Genomic DNA, 15,067 nt, shown 5'->3' on the forward strand with positions numbered 1-15,067 from the left:
AGTTCTGCTACACCAACCTCTTGCAATACATAAAGCAAATTAAAAAGCTTGCTTAAGTTAAGTACGTGTTTTTTTGTATCGCCAGTTTTTAGACTATAAAGTAATATAATTATTGTTTTTACTGATGGTGTATAAGCCCCTGAGAATTTGAATTGTTTTAGCAATTTATTGTGAATTCGAGTCATAGAGGTTTGACTGTATTTGAAGCAGTTAGTGAGCTTGTCCGTCCCTGAACTAACAACCCGCCCCTTGCAATCAATTTCATAGCCTGATTAGAAAATGGAGCAATTTTCGCAACATATAAAACATTTTGAGATTTATCTTTAATTGGCATCAGATATAACAAGCCTCCAAGGGTAAAATTTTTTATAATTGTTCTTCCACGAAGTGAATTTTCAAGTAAAAATCCACACGTGCCTCCCTAGCAATCTAGCATCGTTTGTATTTTATGGGAACGTAGACTATTTAGTGTTTTCATAACAAAAAAAGCTGAAAACGTGTGCGGTTACAGAACGGTATTACATTATGGTTTGACTAACCATTTATAAAGTTATTTAAATGCAAAAAGGTTCGCTTTATTACGTCAATAGGTTAACTGTTTTAGATGCAAAGCACTGAAGATGACCCAAACCGAGCTTCGAAGCTCACATTAACGAACCATAATGCTTTCAAAGATTTTTTTATAGTCAATGCGACATAATGGATTCCCATAACGCAAATTGCATGATAAAACCCGTGTAGCTTGAGGACAAATCGCTTTAGAATGATGGCAATTTGTTCACAGCTTTGTAAACACAACTTGAATTATCCTAAGTACTGTGATTACAGCTTTTTGTTAAATCACTTTGCTTATTTCTTAACATTAAAGCTCGATTACAGTGTTTTAATTAAGTATAATGATGCCAAATAGCCAAGACCATAGACAATATTTTACACATTTTTCGCTTGTCGTTGTGCTTGATACATCCATTAAGAGTTTTGTAAAATATGATGGATTTTATCAAAAATTGAGATAAATGTTTCTGACATTTATTACCTTTAATAACTGATTCAGGTGAAAAAAAAAGTTAAGTACCCCTGGTGGGACTCGAACCCACAGTCCCCGGCTTAGGAGGCCGATGCCTTATCCATTAGGCCACAGGGGCGTTGCAAACGAGGTAGCCCAGGCTGTGTATTATACTAAAGGTGCATAATTTACTTCTTACAAGATTTAAGAGAATTTCTTATTACAGTAGAACTTCAATTATCCGAATCAATTGGGACCGGACCCCATTCGGATAACCAAAAATTCGGATAATTGGATTTTTTTCTGGGTGCAGTTGAAAGAATAACATTTTATTTTCGATACTCTGTGCGTTTTAATTAATTAAAAGACACTGATACAAATTTACATGTTATGTTATTTACATACATATGTATGTCATTTTTTACTGAACATCTCAGTCATAGTCAGTTGTTTGAATGCTTTAATCCGTTTTCGGGCAGCCAAGTCACGTATACGCTTGAGAGTGAGAAGTTGACTACGAGACGGTGACTCATCATCGTGTCATCGGAACTAATTAAACCAGGCAATAATTTGTGATAGGCTTATTTTTATTTTTGAAAGTGATACGGATAATCAGCGATTCGGATGGTCGGAGTTCGGATAATTGAAGTTCTACTGTACGTTTTTTAGAAAATCAACTAATTATTGTTGCACTAATCATAAAATACTGTTTATTATCGTTACGTATCACTAATTGTGGCTAAATATCGCGATCTTGAAAGCAATGATTAATAAAAGTTATTGATTAATAATAGTTATTTATGTGGCATAATGTGGATGTTTATGTTCGAGGGCAACTAGATTACAAGGTCGAGGGCCTTCGGCCCGAGACTTTGTAAGTTACCCGAGATACATAAACATCAAGTTATGCCCGTGGTACATACAACGTTTTATGTCTTACTAATAAATTTTGATTTTTCAAAAATAAATAATTTCTCCACAAATACAAATTTCTGTCCTTGAATCCACATAAAGACTATAAAAAATACTTTACATGTCGTTTTGTGTTAGTTTAAAGATTTAATCATTTTAATTACTAATGGCTTTATATACAATTTCTGATTTCTACACTGTTTATTTGCGATAATTGAAACCACAAAATACTATTGCAGTTGATTTATAATTTTTTAATCATTAGTTAATTCGTTAATTACTAGGAACTATATTATTAACATTATTTTTATTAATGTTATTAAAATAATCTAGTGTCATGTCAATGAAATTAAACTTAGAACGCTTTGCAAAACAATTGAAAGCGTATCAAACTGACAGGTAAAATTCCATCTAAAATTGTTGAAAACGCTGCAAAAGCCACTGAAAGTTTCTTGCCAACAAAATCTAAAGATTTATACGATAAAGAATACGAAAAAGTCACAACGTGGATAACCCATTTGACATAACCTCAAAAACACGCGCGCACAGTGGGGCATGGCTATGCAACGCAGCGAATTGCAAAGCATGAATGTGTTACAGCCTCAAAACGGAGATTTAAGGACGAAAAGAAACATTACAACCAGTTTATTTAAAAGGTACCTTTTGAATTTGACTGTTTGATGATAATTAAGTTTAAATGCAATTTGAAACTGGCGGGCAAAGAAAGCAAGTCGATTCGTAGCCAGTCGCTGTTTGTTGTGAGGTTGCTATGACACCTTAATGCCTAGAGCGTAATTGTACCGCAAATCCGAGCCATAAGGAACCAATAATTAAACGGTAAGACATAAATTAATTTATAGTGTTATTAACGTAATTTTTAGTATTGAAAAAACCCATATTTATTTAAACGTTTCAAATGAGTTTACTTACCTATCCTTGAGTATCTTGCACGTATCCGTTTATCTTTTCTATCTTCTATCTTACGTTCTTATCTACGTATATCTTAAAACAAATTATAAGTATGACAAGATAAGTAACAAGTAGAATAATAATTATTACTCGACGACATAACTTTCAATTCGCAAGACTAATTAGTAGGTAATATAATGCCCTTCTGCTTATAAAATGACCTCAGCACTTCCTGTTCTCTTCAACAAGAAACATTAGGCGAAATCAATTTTTTCAAGGAGCGATCAAAAGCATTGTTCGTTAAAATTTGACGATACATAATTATGAACAATAGGCAATATTTATTAACATTCATCTTTAGTGATGTAGCTAGTAGAGACCAATGAATATAATTACAGGTTTTATTGCAGTACCTACCAAGAAATAAAATTGTATTTTGATAACAATCGTTGTAGTTTTTATTATTGTTGATAAGCTGAGTAAGATTGAAGGCCTTATTTAATGAAACAAAATCGTATCCACCTGAAAATGTATGCCTAACGACTCAATAGACGTTCTATTAGTTGGAATTCAAAATTATTAGTATTGATTCTAAGAATAAGTAAGTATTAAATTAAAAATGTATTCAAAAGTTTAATTATTAATTCAAATTATAAATTAAAAAAAGAAACGCAGACTAATATTATTTGGTAAGTAGAGCGCGTGAGTTGGAAACTTGACAGAAATTAATATTCTGCAGGTTACTTAGAAAATAGCGTAGGTATGTGAAATTATCTATTCTAAAATAAAATTTGGTGTATATAATTTTATTTGAACTTTGCCAACATTAACACTAACCGCCGACCAACAGATCTAAGAAAAATGCTTCAAAAGAGGCTTTGCAATTTGAATTGGGTTTATAGTCAACTTCTAAAAATTTTAGTTAAAACCGAATTACATTTTTTGGAATTTCAAAAAAATGATTAATTCAAATCCTACATATTTCTAGCAAATGCTCCATTACTATTAAAATAGACACCAGAAAAGTATAACTATGTGATAGATATTTAAGTAGGTGCATATCTAATAATTCTAAATTTTGGGCATTTTGTTCTTTAGCCCCCCACTTTCTGGTACTCATCCTTTTATTAACAAAGCTGAAAGACATTTTTATAATCAATTTATTATAACAATAAGTCAACTCTGCTTACTCAATTTATTTATTCACCTAACTACACATAATGAGAATCCATTTGAATTCCCTCTCATCACACCAAATTGCATCACTTTAAAATATAAACATCATGTTCTGTATGTATGTATTTAAAACCCGCCATTAATCAAAGCATGAAATGGCCAAATAAATAACCATTTCACAGTTCATTTGTCTGAAACTTACAAGTTCCCATTAAAAATTCAGTCCTATAAAATACATCTCAATTTCATACTCTAAGGAACTTTATAAAACATCAGACAAAAGAAATCCGACACCCACCAAACACCGCCCAATTTATGTACAAAATATGAAAACTTCATCATAATATTCTTCCATAAGGTAATCTTCTTGATGTAGACTGCCCCATACATGGACTTTCATGCAAAAGCAATTTACTGCCGTATGCTGATCCTCCGCTACTGCTTGAAAATAAGCTTCTTGTGTAGAAAGGACCCTCATTTCCATTTTTTCGACCCCGAATTAGAGCACATGCTGCAACGACGACAGCACAAAGGAATATTAAACCGAGGATACAGAATGTGATGGCAATTTTATCCGGAGAAACGCAGAATGTACGGTCACCGGAAAGATTGGTAAAGGGAAATGTTGACGGTTCTGAAAAAACAAGACAATTATATGATTAATGAGAGTTTCCGCATATCTATTAATTACTTCCTGGGGGAAGGTGGTTTGTGCTACTTTAAAGAAGGCCTCGCAGACAGAAAAATCCAGATAAAATAGATGTAAAGACCTAAACCTCTAAAAGTTTACAAGACATCGCATATTGTAAAGTAATTCGTGATTTACGTAAACGTTTAAAATATATTTACTTTTTGATTTAATATAAGCGTGTGTGTATCTAAGAAATAAACACGTCTTCAGAAGTTTTGATCGCTTTTGTGCAAAGTCGTGTGTAATGAAACCTTTTCGCCGTCATAAAAAGACGAAAATTGCTGTCCTGTGATGATTAATGCGCATTGCTACAAAAGACTTGACACATGTAATGTCTTTAATTTACTTTACAGTGGTAACGAATGCAGACATGCGATAAAAATTATCCAAGTGATGGAAACTTTTCATTTTAATTTAATTTGAAGCACATCTTGAACCACCGCAAAGATATTAAGTTATTCTTCGCACACCATTGTAGTATGGGTCTTCATTAATCAAAATCCGTATGTACCAAGATGACCGTCGCTTGGAGCCATTAGAAAATTTTGCGCTCCAGTGCCTCCACTGTCAGACCACCATGGCTTCAAAAATAAACACACTGTGCATAATAATGATAGTATATTAGTTGTTTATGGGGTTTCATTTGTAACAGGCGTCACAGAGTACAAGGATAGATGGACTTTTATTATGTGAATTGTCGCTTTAATATTATCCAAAAGAATAAAAATGACCTGAAGAAGCATATGAGTTATATTCGATCGTACGCCCCAACACTTTATATCATCTCTATTTGATAATAAATCGCGGTAAGGCGTACGCTACAATTATCTTTTGTATCCACTAATTACTTTTGTGATGAAACGAACTCGGCATAAAATACAGATTGGTCTTTAAATTGGCCATTACTGGAACTAAAACGGGGTGATAAATCAAAAGCGTGAATTTTTAACGCGCGTTTAATAACCAGTTTTAAATTTCTTGTCGGTATTTATTGGATATGGGGAGATTTTTAACGATTTGACAAGATAAAATAAAAACGGCGATAACTACGACAGTTCGAATGGTAAATATTGAATCTTGTGGTTAATAAATTTTCTGTGTGTGTTTTATTAACATTATCAGTAATCGGCGAAATTGTTAAATTGCACGTTTAGTCTCCGCTGTTTGATTTATTATTGCTCAAAACCAGATCCATGTCTGGTCGAAGGCGGCTTTACCTCTCTATCGGATGCCTTAGAAGCAAATTTAATCAACAAATTGGCACCCCACCGATAATAAACTAAAACAAACTATGTATCATAGTGTTGCTCTTCATAAATAAATTCCGTGCATCTAGTCGATGTTATAAATCTTTAAATTGTTGTTTTCCCACGACGGTAAGAGCAGATTAAATTCGCCGTGGTATTCAAATGTACTCGGCAAGACCAATCAGGCCCTCAAAGGGGCGCCCGTTTACATTTTACCAACTGGTTTTAATTATTATACCATCAGGTAGCTATAACCAAGTCAATTCTCAATAGTTTGCGGTGATGGACTATTCATTGGATTCAACAAATTGCTTTTTGATTTCACTTTTTTTCCCACAAGGCAAGTCATCATCAAAAATTACTAATAGAAGAGAGGAAGTGTGCTAGGACAGAAAAGAAAAGAACGAGCGTGCATCGTGATAAACTTTACTATATACAACTTTATACACAAGGATAGAAGAAGACTGTGCAACCTCGACGACCAGAAACTCACCACTGATTTGGAACTTGTCACTTTTCCTTAAATCATCAATAGCCGGCGCCAACACTTCTACACTATTAAAGACCTTCAATCTGTCTAAAACTTCTCCTTGGGAACCCTTCGATAGGGTTCGCCCTAAACGATTGTCCGAACTCTCATCACTACAGTTAACCTAAAACCCTCGTGGTTAATACAGAAACTTAAAAAATTGGCAACGCACCTTCGGACAAGAACCTCGACATAGTTCTAGGTAGCAAGACAAATGTAGCCGATCTCTATCAGGAAATTTGAATGCAGCAAATCTAGCCACTGCTTCTTGGTGCTTCATTAAAGATATTGATTGTATCGGACCCATTTCAGGAAAAGGTAGCAAAAGTTCATCAATTGGGCAGCCATCGTCATCTAAGAGCTTCTGAGATGAGTCGCCCAAACCATCGTGGGCGACGCATTCTACGACTTTCCAGCCAATTCCAGAAGGGAGCGTCGATTTGACGGTCAAAATTGCAGACTCTCCCACTTTTAGGGTATCTGTGAACTTATTCAACTGGTCTTCTGGAGTTATCTCCATCCAAGCACGTGACGCCGACAATGCTTCATCTACTTCTTCACCTAAATCTTCATCGTCTTTTTGCATTCTCCCGCTTCTCTTTGATCCGTGTTTGTTCATCAAGCTTCTCTTTAGTGCTTCCGCCATAGAATCACTCTTGATCAAAAAAGCGTCGTCTTCAATGATGCACTCTAGATACCTCTCTTGGTCTGCTATTTGTCTCAAATGCCGGTCTTGTTGAGCGACCAAGACAACACTGTAAATCATCTGGGACTGTCCTCGTTCATTTATCCTTGAACTCAGTCGAATTCCACAGCCTGAAGTTGGAAGGCTTATTGTCAAAGAATTTGATAGGATTCCTGGAAATTGTATTGCTGATATTGCTGCGTTAATGTTGTGAACTTACCGAGAGCGCTGCATTCATGCGAGAAATCCCTGGCGAAAACTAACCCTTTGAAGGGATGTTGAAGCGTGACGGTGGCATTGAAACTTCTTTCATCGCAAGTCACATTAGCGTCGATGATCTTATTCACAGAGATAGGAAGCGGATAGCGTAAACTCGGAGGAAATGCCGATTCAGTTGAAGAGATGAAAATAAACAGATAGATGGCACTTGAGCGAACCAGTGTCATTGTTGGAATGATCTGAAAGAAAAAGCGGTGATGATCTACAACGTTGTTTGAACTGGATTTACAGCAATTAAAGGAATATCGCATTGTTTTAGTTTCACACGTTAATTTTATGTTTAGTCAAAATTACCATGTTTTCTCTTTGCAGCAGTGAACGGCTGGAGTTAAACGTTTTAATTGGTTAAATTTATAGCACGCAAAATTAAATAGAATTGGAATAACCGTTATGGTAGAGGATTCAACCAACGACACCTTCACATAGTGACCCAGACAAATTGGCTAAAAATCAAATTATGCCTATTTTAGAAGCGGTTGGCCTTGCCACAGTAATGACCTCAGTACCAAGATAACCAAATAGTTCCTCTCGTAGTACCGCTATCTTCACATTATAACATGCACATTCTAACGTTTCTTTGCAGACCGCGAGCTAGGTGAGAGGAACACGGAGTTTATATAAGACTGCAGCATCTAACTTAAGAACGATACGTATAATCGTAATTTCTTGCTATTTACATACAAAGGAGAAAAGATTATATCAAAATGAAGGTGCAATTGAATTGATAACAACAAGTGAAAATAACCATGCGAAAAGTGACAACCAACGTGCGCGGTAATTGCGCGATGAGCCCAACAATGAAGAAAGTTTTTCGTTTTTGTTTTCATCTTAATTAAACGAGAATCCGTTCTGATTAACGAGCATTAAGCTCAACTCAAATCATAAACTTGCTTCACTTTTATTCTTTCGCACGGTAGCCGCTACATACCAAGAAGTTCATTATCATGAAATCATCGCATTTAGTTTGAGGAATAATCTGGCAGACACAATAACTCGCTCTTCGTTCATGCGTTACTAATAACCGTTCAACTGTGAACATATTCATAAATGCTGTCTTAAAAGGACATAAACGCAGATTACTATAATTCCGACAGGTCAAAATGGCAATAATATTGCGGGTTCGTTAAAACTAAACAAAGAATTCTTGAGCAAAAATCACCTCGGTGTAATTTGAAAGACACTTACCGGTTGAAGCCTCAGGTGCGGAAGAACGCCAAAATTTTGAAGGTGGGCACTATACACACGTGAATCTTGAACTTGTGTACATTTTCGTGGGACTCTAAGTCAAGTCCGAATTAAACTGCGAGAAGGTGAGCGAACGTACGTAGCGTTACCTGACAAATACAGTTTTTACGGGACTTTGCAGTGGCGTAATGGTACTCTAGCCTGAATCTGTTGGGTTTGTGCGCCCAAGTAGTAGGTATTTCAGTTGTGCAACAGCACTTCAAAGGCTACCGCAGGAGCAAAAAGCACATAATTAGAGCAGGCAGATTCTGAGCATGTCGCATGAGTAATTATGAACAATTTACAAAGATTACATATCGCAGGAAAATTACTTTATAGATAATAATAACGAAAATCATGAGTTGATACATTTCACAGTCAACTAATTTAAATTTATAAAAACACATTTATTTATGTAGAAAAATACAAATTAAAGTCAATACATTTGAGCTTTACGCAGTTATTTCTTCAGGTTGAATATTTTCTTCTTGAATGGCTTCTTCAACCAATATAGTATGTTCGCAACGGCTATAAACTCTAGCATAATAACACAAAATTAGTCCGCTTTTTAAAGTTATGAGAGCCCAAATTATTGGAATCACGTCGCTATCTTCAACTGGTAATACCGCTGAAAATGTGAGGACAATTAATTATTTGTACTCCATAGTTACCTTCACTTACGTTTTTTGAGTATCGCTTCCGTTACTGAAAAGTACACCAAAGCGGAAGTACTGAACGCAAAACTGTAAAATCCAAGCTTGCTTATTTGACGTAACTGTTGTGGAGTGTACCATTCTTGGAGATTGTTTTTGTAATTTTGGAAGTGAATGTGACTTAGAATTATGTTCAGAATCCCTAAAAAAATTTACATTAATTTACAATATGGTTAAAGTATACATGTAAATGAAGGTTGTGTTCTTTTTGAGAATAAAGTGAGAAGTTAGAAAATTATCATAATTATACTGTGTTTATTTATTTCACACTTATTTAGTAAGAAACGATAATTAAAAAAATATCTCGGGTAAACATAGGTTGTCATTTTATTAAACACTACGAGGTAGAAGCGTCTTGTCACACAAAGTGGAGTGCCATCTTATTTTCGACTCAATGAACAAAAATCATGTCTAGTGATAAAATAAATGACTTTTGCCTCCTTTTGTATAAATAGCTAAAGTCCATTTGAATAAATTTGGCCGCTAGTTCTACAACGTGTTTATAAATGTTTCTAGCATCAAGGGTGGCTATGAAATGTCAAAGAATTGTGCCGCTCATTACAAATATGGGTTTCGATTTGTCAACTGACATTTGCAGTTAACCTCAAACATGAAAGCAAAGTAAGTTTTGAGAAATAAACTGTTTTAGTTGTGGTTTAAAACCTGAAAATCGAAAACTTGGGCATAAAACCGTAACTAAAACGTCATTGAAGTAAGTAACATTATAAATCATTTTCCTGACAGTTATATTCACTATGAAAACAAAGCGGCAAAATAGTGTACAGGAATTCCAAACCCACGCTTGATGCTAGAAACATTTATAGACACCTTGTAACTGTTGAGGTAATAAGTGATTTTACGCAGAGGAAAAGCAAATTGCCTAAAATCCAAAAATTTCCAATGCATCAAACAGGATCACCGCAGAGAACTTTTTAGAACCACTCGAATCTGTCAAAGTGACAATTTCGTTTCACAGAGTACTGCGTTAGAGCTTGCGGCCAAATTTATTCAAATGGACTTTATTTAAATAGGTATTTACATAACAAGTACGGAAAGTGACCAATTTCGCACGAGTGTGAAAGTAGATGCACGAGGCACCAGCCGAGTGCATTTATTACACAACTGCAAGAAAGACACTTTCCAACGAGTTATGTACACTATTTTTCCTACGACCTTTCATCATCAGGAAGAAACCATAAGTTTCGACAATAGATCATTTCTTATCTATTTTAAATGTAATTTTTCTACGACCTCATATGAAAGCGGCATTTTCCACACGGTTAAATGACTCCGAAAGTTGATGTTTTCGCACATCCATTTCCGAAAGTAAAAGTCACTAGTGTGATATGAATATATCCGCACAGACCTGTCAAAATTGACAGATACTTTAAAATACAACTCTTGAATCTTTCTTTCAAATATCTAGCCCTGTGTTTTTTTTACTCGGGGGGTCGCCGACAAAAGAAGAAAGTCGAGGTTCAACATGGTTCATTACAGTAAAACACAATTTTAGTGAGAAGGATGGGCTTGTTTATTTTTCAAAAAAAATGGCAAATCGTGGTACCTAAAAAAAAACGTCAAAAATGTAGTATTTTAATTATGTTACTAATTTTGTTTTTCTACTATGGCCTAACAAGGGGGTCGCAAGAATTTTTAGCCTAGAAAGGGGTCGCCTGATGATGGAAGGTCGTAGGAAAAATACTGTACATAACTCGTCGGAAAATGTCTTTCGTGCATTCGTTCGGCTAGCGCCTCGTGCATCTACATTCACACTCGTGGGAAATTGGTCACTTTCCGCACTTGTTATGTAAATATCTATTGAACGACCTGATTTTTTGTCGATCGATAAATTACCCACTCAATTTAACAAAAAATGTGTTTAGGCAATTATGGTATACACATTTGCATTGTAGTTTTTGTTCGAATTTAGTGTATATTGGCAATCTTTTTTCATTTAATTAATAATAATTGTTTCCTTCAACCAACATAAAATTTCGGTCTTATTTTAAGTGAGTTTAAGTTTAGGTGGATTGTTTGAAATTGAGTTTTCGAGACTTTCACGACCAATATCTTTGATATTTCTGAACGGATTTTAATAAAATTTAAAACAACGATTATTAAATATACATGAGGTTTAATTCGACGTTAAAAGGGCAATTTTAGCCACTTTTTTAAAGGATAAATCAATTCAAAATGTTTACCTATCACATTGAAAGCGTTGATTTTGTGCACCCCTGTTGACCCTGCTTTTTGACAAGTTACAATTTCTACACATTTTGAAACGTTCTGCATCGACGCATTGCAATAATTTAAAAAAATCGAAATAACAAGCCATAATAGAACCGGAATGGCCATCTGTAGGTGGAAATTAATCATAATCAGAGAATAACTTTAACGAGAAACGCCAAAAACGACAGATTGAAACAAATGTTAGGAATGTCCAAATTTGCCATTAATTTCATAACCAGAGATGATTTTGTAGCTTTTGGAAATGTTGGCTTAGTTTTTGCTCTGGACCTGCTTGACAGTTCGTTTTCAGCGAAGGCGTGTTATTATTATTGCCGCTTTATAAGATAAGATTAATTTTGAATGATTTAAATTTAAATTAAGACGAATAAAATTCACTTTGTGAACGAAAGGCTGTCGTCTGTAACCCCAAATCAATTTTTACCTTTTCAGTTATCTTGCTTTTGAATTTAATTAAAATCTGTTCACAAATAAGATATTGAACTTGAAAGACTTAGGTGGGCTATTAGAAGTTTAAACCTAGAGATTAAAAAAGGCCATTTCTGTGTATTTTTTACTCTTCATTTATTTTGAATACCGCATTTCAATGTCATAATATGGGAAATTTGTGAAGCTCTATGGCAAATTTGAAAAGATTTATGCATTGGATTGAACATAAACGAATACTTGAAATCCGATATTCAAAATAAATGACGAGTTACAATAAGTACTATAATTTTGAGTCATGCTGCTTTTGAACCCAGCGAAGTAAATTTATCACAAAGATCAATAATTGAGAAATGTTATCAATTTCCGATTCACACATAACATAATACCCACACAAATAAGCCTTTCCTAATATAATATCGCAATAAAATTTACGTTCATTACGTAAATTATTGTATCCAATATGTCAATCAAGGAAAGTAGCGTACATACAGAGTGTTTTTGAAATACACTACCAAACAAAACACGGTAATTGGTGAAGACAAGTAGAACCAATTGACAAAAATGTTGTAGGTAGAAGTCTTTTCGTTTTCGAGATAAAATTAATCAAGTATTTAATCAAAATTTCCAGTTCGGCACTGGATTAAATAATTTAGTCTTGATTGCTTAGTAACAATTCAAGGTTTGTTCTTTAAAGTGGATATTTTCATCACTGGTGTTCCAAGTAAGTGGTTAAAGGTGTTTTCTTTTATATCGTTAAAAAAATAAAAAATAATCAATTGAGATCCTTAAGGCTGCGAAAGACCGTGTTTAATTTTTTATAGTGTATTTTAAAAACATCCTGTATAACTTGCTTGAGAGCAGTAACCTCCTCGTTGCTTTTGATAGCCTAAATACTCACTTTACCCTGAGCAATGAGGGTGCTTTGTCAACAACAACCATTGTCAATGACATTGTCAAATTTCTTTTCGCATCTGCCATCACTGTTATTATATTATGCAAAAATTCCGACATTTTGGATAAATTGTTGTATGACATACGAGGTTTATTACTTATTAGGGATTACCTATCTCTTTTAGGTAATTTCTAAAATAACCTACTTCTACCATAAATAACTAGGTATTTTTCAAACAATAATTTGGTCTGTTAAAATAAATAAGTTTTAGTGTTAATGTATTATTCCCAATTTTCATATGAATGAAATAATAATATATAAAAATTGATTTTCTTATTAATTAACTATCTGGGTATTGAATTTCTAGTTATCCGCAAATTTCTTTCAAGCCCGGCTAGCTCAGTCGGTAGAGCATGAGACTCTTAATCTCAGGGTCGTGGGTTCGAGCCCCACGTTGGGCGCGCTTTTTTTTTACAAAATTAATTACACAAAATAAATTGGAAACGTTACCTGTTGCAATTGCGAGTACTGCAGATGGATAACTTTTTAACAAAACGAAGGCAACACAAGCCGACACTCCGGCAAAAGAATATAAAAGTGCAATTATAAAACGCAGTAAAGTCATGTTATTAATTAGTGGTAATTAAATTTAATTTGGAAGTCACAGCAACACTGCAATATCAAATGTTATCAATCACCAAACTGAGTGATTAACTGGGAAGTACTGCAATAATGTTTACAAAAATCAGATTTAATTTTTAGGCGAGTGGTAGGTTATGTTGCCATCATCACACCAGGGACGTAACAAACAATTTTGATCGGCTAGCTATTGCTGCTTCTTAAGAAAAGGAGAGAATGTTTAACGCACTGTATAGTTACTACCGGACTTAATGACGGATATGTGACATTTTTAACGAGTGGCCGGATTAATTTTCAAGCCATTGCACAAAAACCGCACAGTGCGGTCCTGCCCTTTTTTATTTTCTTTGTAAATTCTAGGGAATTTGACGGTTGTCCAAGTCTGCATATGTCAAATTGGTTGTCATCTGTCAGTTTATTGTCTTTTGAACTGTAAAGTCATCCGCATCTTTTTCAAATATTAGACGAAATGTACGATTCTGGTATGAATGCGCCCCCATTTTGGCACAACGGGCCTGCCCCCGGTGCCTTCTACAATTTTCCTGGAACTTCAGCTGCTCCTCAAGATTTCCGGCAACACTCACAGTAAGTTAACCTTAAAACACTGAATGACTTGTCACATTTTATAAACATAGGGCTCCAGTGACCACCGCTACTTCTGTAATAGCTCTCCAGTACAACAAGGGAGTTGTTATTGCTGGAGACATTTTGGGGTCTTATGGTTCGCTCGCCAGATACAGAAATTGCCCTAGAGTTATGAAGGTGAATGATAATATTATTTTGGGAGCTGGCGGGGACTACGCCGATTTTCAGTATGTGAAAGACATCATTGAGCAGAAAATGTATGTTTATTAAAATTTTTAGTGTTTTAGTGATGTTAATATTTATATTTTGTAGCATTGATGAAGAGTGTTTAGATGATGGTTTTAAACTAAAACCAAAGTCTCTGTATTGTTGGTTGACTAGAATAATGTACAACCGCAGGAGTAAGTTTGATCCTTTCTGGAACAACTTTGTGGTTGGTGGAATCCAGGTGAAAAATATTGCAGTTTGTGGACATTTTTTTATGGTTTCTTTTAGGATGGAGAGGCTTTCCTGGGAACTGTTGATAAACTAGGAACTGCTTATACTGACAAAATTGTTTGTACTGGCTATGGCGCCTACATGGCTGTCCCTCTACTTCGAGATGCTTTGGACAAGAATCCAACCCCAAGCAAAGCTGAAGCTAGAGAACTCGTTGAAAGGTGTTTGGAGGTTCTTTATTATAGAGATGCTAGAAGTTACCCCAAGTATCAGATCGCCACAATTGACGAAACCGACGGCGTTGTGGTTGAAGGTCCCGTAAATGTGAAACAGAACTGGAGTTTGGCCCACATGATCCATTAATTCTAACTTTATCCACTTTCTGCATAAATAAACGTTTTTGTATCAAAATGACGTTTTGTTTCGTAGTCACTGGTGGCCGCCGCTAGATGGCGCCACCGTCGTA

The 15,067-nt window shown here is 34.9% G+C and overlaps 3 protein-coding genes and 2 non-coding genes across 5 annotated transcripts; 2 read left to right on the forward strand and 3 right to left on the reverse strand.

Moving 5' to 3' along the window:
* Positions 1 to 1,072: 1,072 nt before the first annotated feature.
* Positions 1,073 to 1,145, reverse strand: TRNAR-CCU (transfer RNA arginine (anticodon CCU)). The gene has a single exon. It is a non-coding gene; the product is annotated as a tRNA-Arg (tRNA).
* Positions 1,146 to 4,010: 2,865 nt separating this feature from the next.
* Positions 4,011 to 8,849, reverse strand: cyr (cypher). Its single transcript, XM_088035190.1, has 5 exons — positions 8,620 to 8,849; positions 7,376 to 7,613; positions 6,643 to 7,328; positions 6,435 to 6,594; positions 4,011 to 4,637 (listed from the first exon to the last, which is right to left on the reverse strand). The coding sequence occupies exons 2-5, from the start codon at positions 7,599 to 7,601 to the stop codon at positions 4,342 to 4,344; spliced, it is 1,368 nt and encodes a 455-aa protein (XP_087891316.1). The 5' UTR covers positions 7,602 to 7,613; positions 8,620 to 8,849; the 3' UTR covers positions 4,011 to 4,341.
* Positions 8,850 to 9,044: 195 nt separating this feature from the next.
* On the reverse strand, positions 9,045 to 13,924 carry LOC148182275 (uncharacterized). Its single transcript, XM_088048109.1, has 3 exons — positions 13,450 to 13,924; positions 9,340 to 9,513; positions 9,045 to 9,286 (listed from the first exon to the last, which is right to left on the reverse strand). The coding sequence occupies exons 1-3, from the start codon at positions 13,562 to 13,564 to the stop codon at positions 9,111 to 9,113; spliced, it is 465 nt and encodes a 154-aa protein (XP_087904235.1). The 5' UTR covers positions 13,565 to 13,924; the 3' UTR covers positions 9,045 to 9,110.
* Positions 13,328 to 13,400, forward strand: TRNAK-CUU (transfer RNA lysine (anticodon CUU)). Its single transcript has one exon. It is a non-coding gene; the product is annotated as a tRNA-Lys (tRNA).
* Positions 13,925 to 13,929: 5 nt separating the features above from the next.
* Prosbeta7 (proteasome subunit beta type-4) lies at positions 13,930 to 15,012 on the forward strand. The gene is made up of 4 exons (XM_088048097.1): positions 13,930 to 14,163; positions 14,214 to 14,420; positions 14,476 to 14,611; positions 14,659 to 15,012. Exons 1-4 carry the CDS (start codon positions 14,048 to 14,050, stop codon positions 14,962 to 14,964), a joined length of 765 nt encoding a protein of 254 aa, XP_087904223.1. The 5' UTR covers positions 13,930 to 14,047; the 3' UTR covers positions 14,965 to 15,012.
* Positions 15,013 to 15,067: the final 55 nt, after the last annotated feature.

The sequence above is a fragment of the Gnatocerus cornutus genome, chromosome 1 (genome assembly GCF_029298725.1).
Source record: "Gnatocerus cornutus isolate USDA-ARS CGAHR chromosome 1, icGnaCorn1.1, whole genome shotgun sequence".
Taxonomy (NCBI): domain Eukaryota; kingdom Metazoa; phylum Arthropoda; class Insecta; order Coleoptera; family Tenebrionidae; genus Gnatocerus; species Gnatocerus cornutus.

What these genes read in the sequence shown, in the direction of transcription:
- cyr (XM_088035190.1), bottom strand. Translation starts at nt 7,601, where the DNA reads ATGACACTGGTTCGCTCAAGTGCCATCTATCTGTTTATTTTCATCTCT. An exon ending in GCATGAATGCAGCGCTCTCG is followed by an intron (nt 7,329 to 7,375) that starts GTAAGTTCACAA and finishes TACAATTTCCAG; the next exon opens with GAATCCTATCAAATTCTTTG. An exon ending in TGACAAGTTCCAAATCAGTG is followed by an intron (nt 4,638 to 6,434) that starts GTGAGTTTCTGG and finishes TTGTTTTTTCAG; the next exon opens with AACCGTCAACATTTCCCTTT.
- LOC148182275 (XM_088048109.1), bottom strand. Translation starts at nt 13,564, where the DNA reads ATGACTTTACTGCGTTTTATAATTGCACTTTTATATTCTTTTGCCGGA. An exon ending in AGTACTCGCAATTGCAACAG is followed by an intron (nt 9,514 to 13,449) that starts GTAACGTTTCCA and finishes AAATTTTTTTAG; the next exon opens with GGATTCTGAACATAATTCTA. An exon ending in GGAAGCGATACTCAAAAAAC is followed by an intron (nt 9,287 to 9,339) that starts GTAAGTGAAGGT and finishes TCACATTTTCAG; the next exon opens with CGGTATTACCAGTTGAAGAT.
- Prosbeta7 (XM_088048097.1), top strand. Translation starts at nt 14,048, where the DNA reads ATGTACGATTCTGGTATGAATGCGCCCCCATTTTGGCACAACGGGCCT. An exon ending in GATTTCCGGCAACACTCACA is followed by an intron (nt 14,164 to 14,213) that starts GTAAGTTAACCT and finishes TTATAAACATAG; the next exon opens with GGCTCCAGTGACCACCGCTA. An exon ending in GACATCATTGAGCAGAAAAT is followed by an intron (nt 14,421 to 14,475) that starts GTATGTTTATTA and finishes TATATTTTGTAG; the next exon opens with CATTGATGAAGAGTGTTTAG.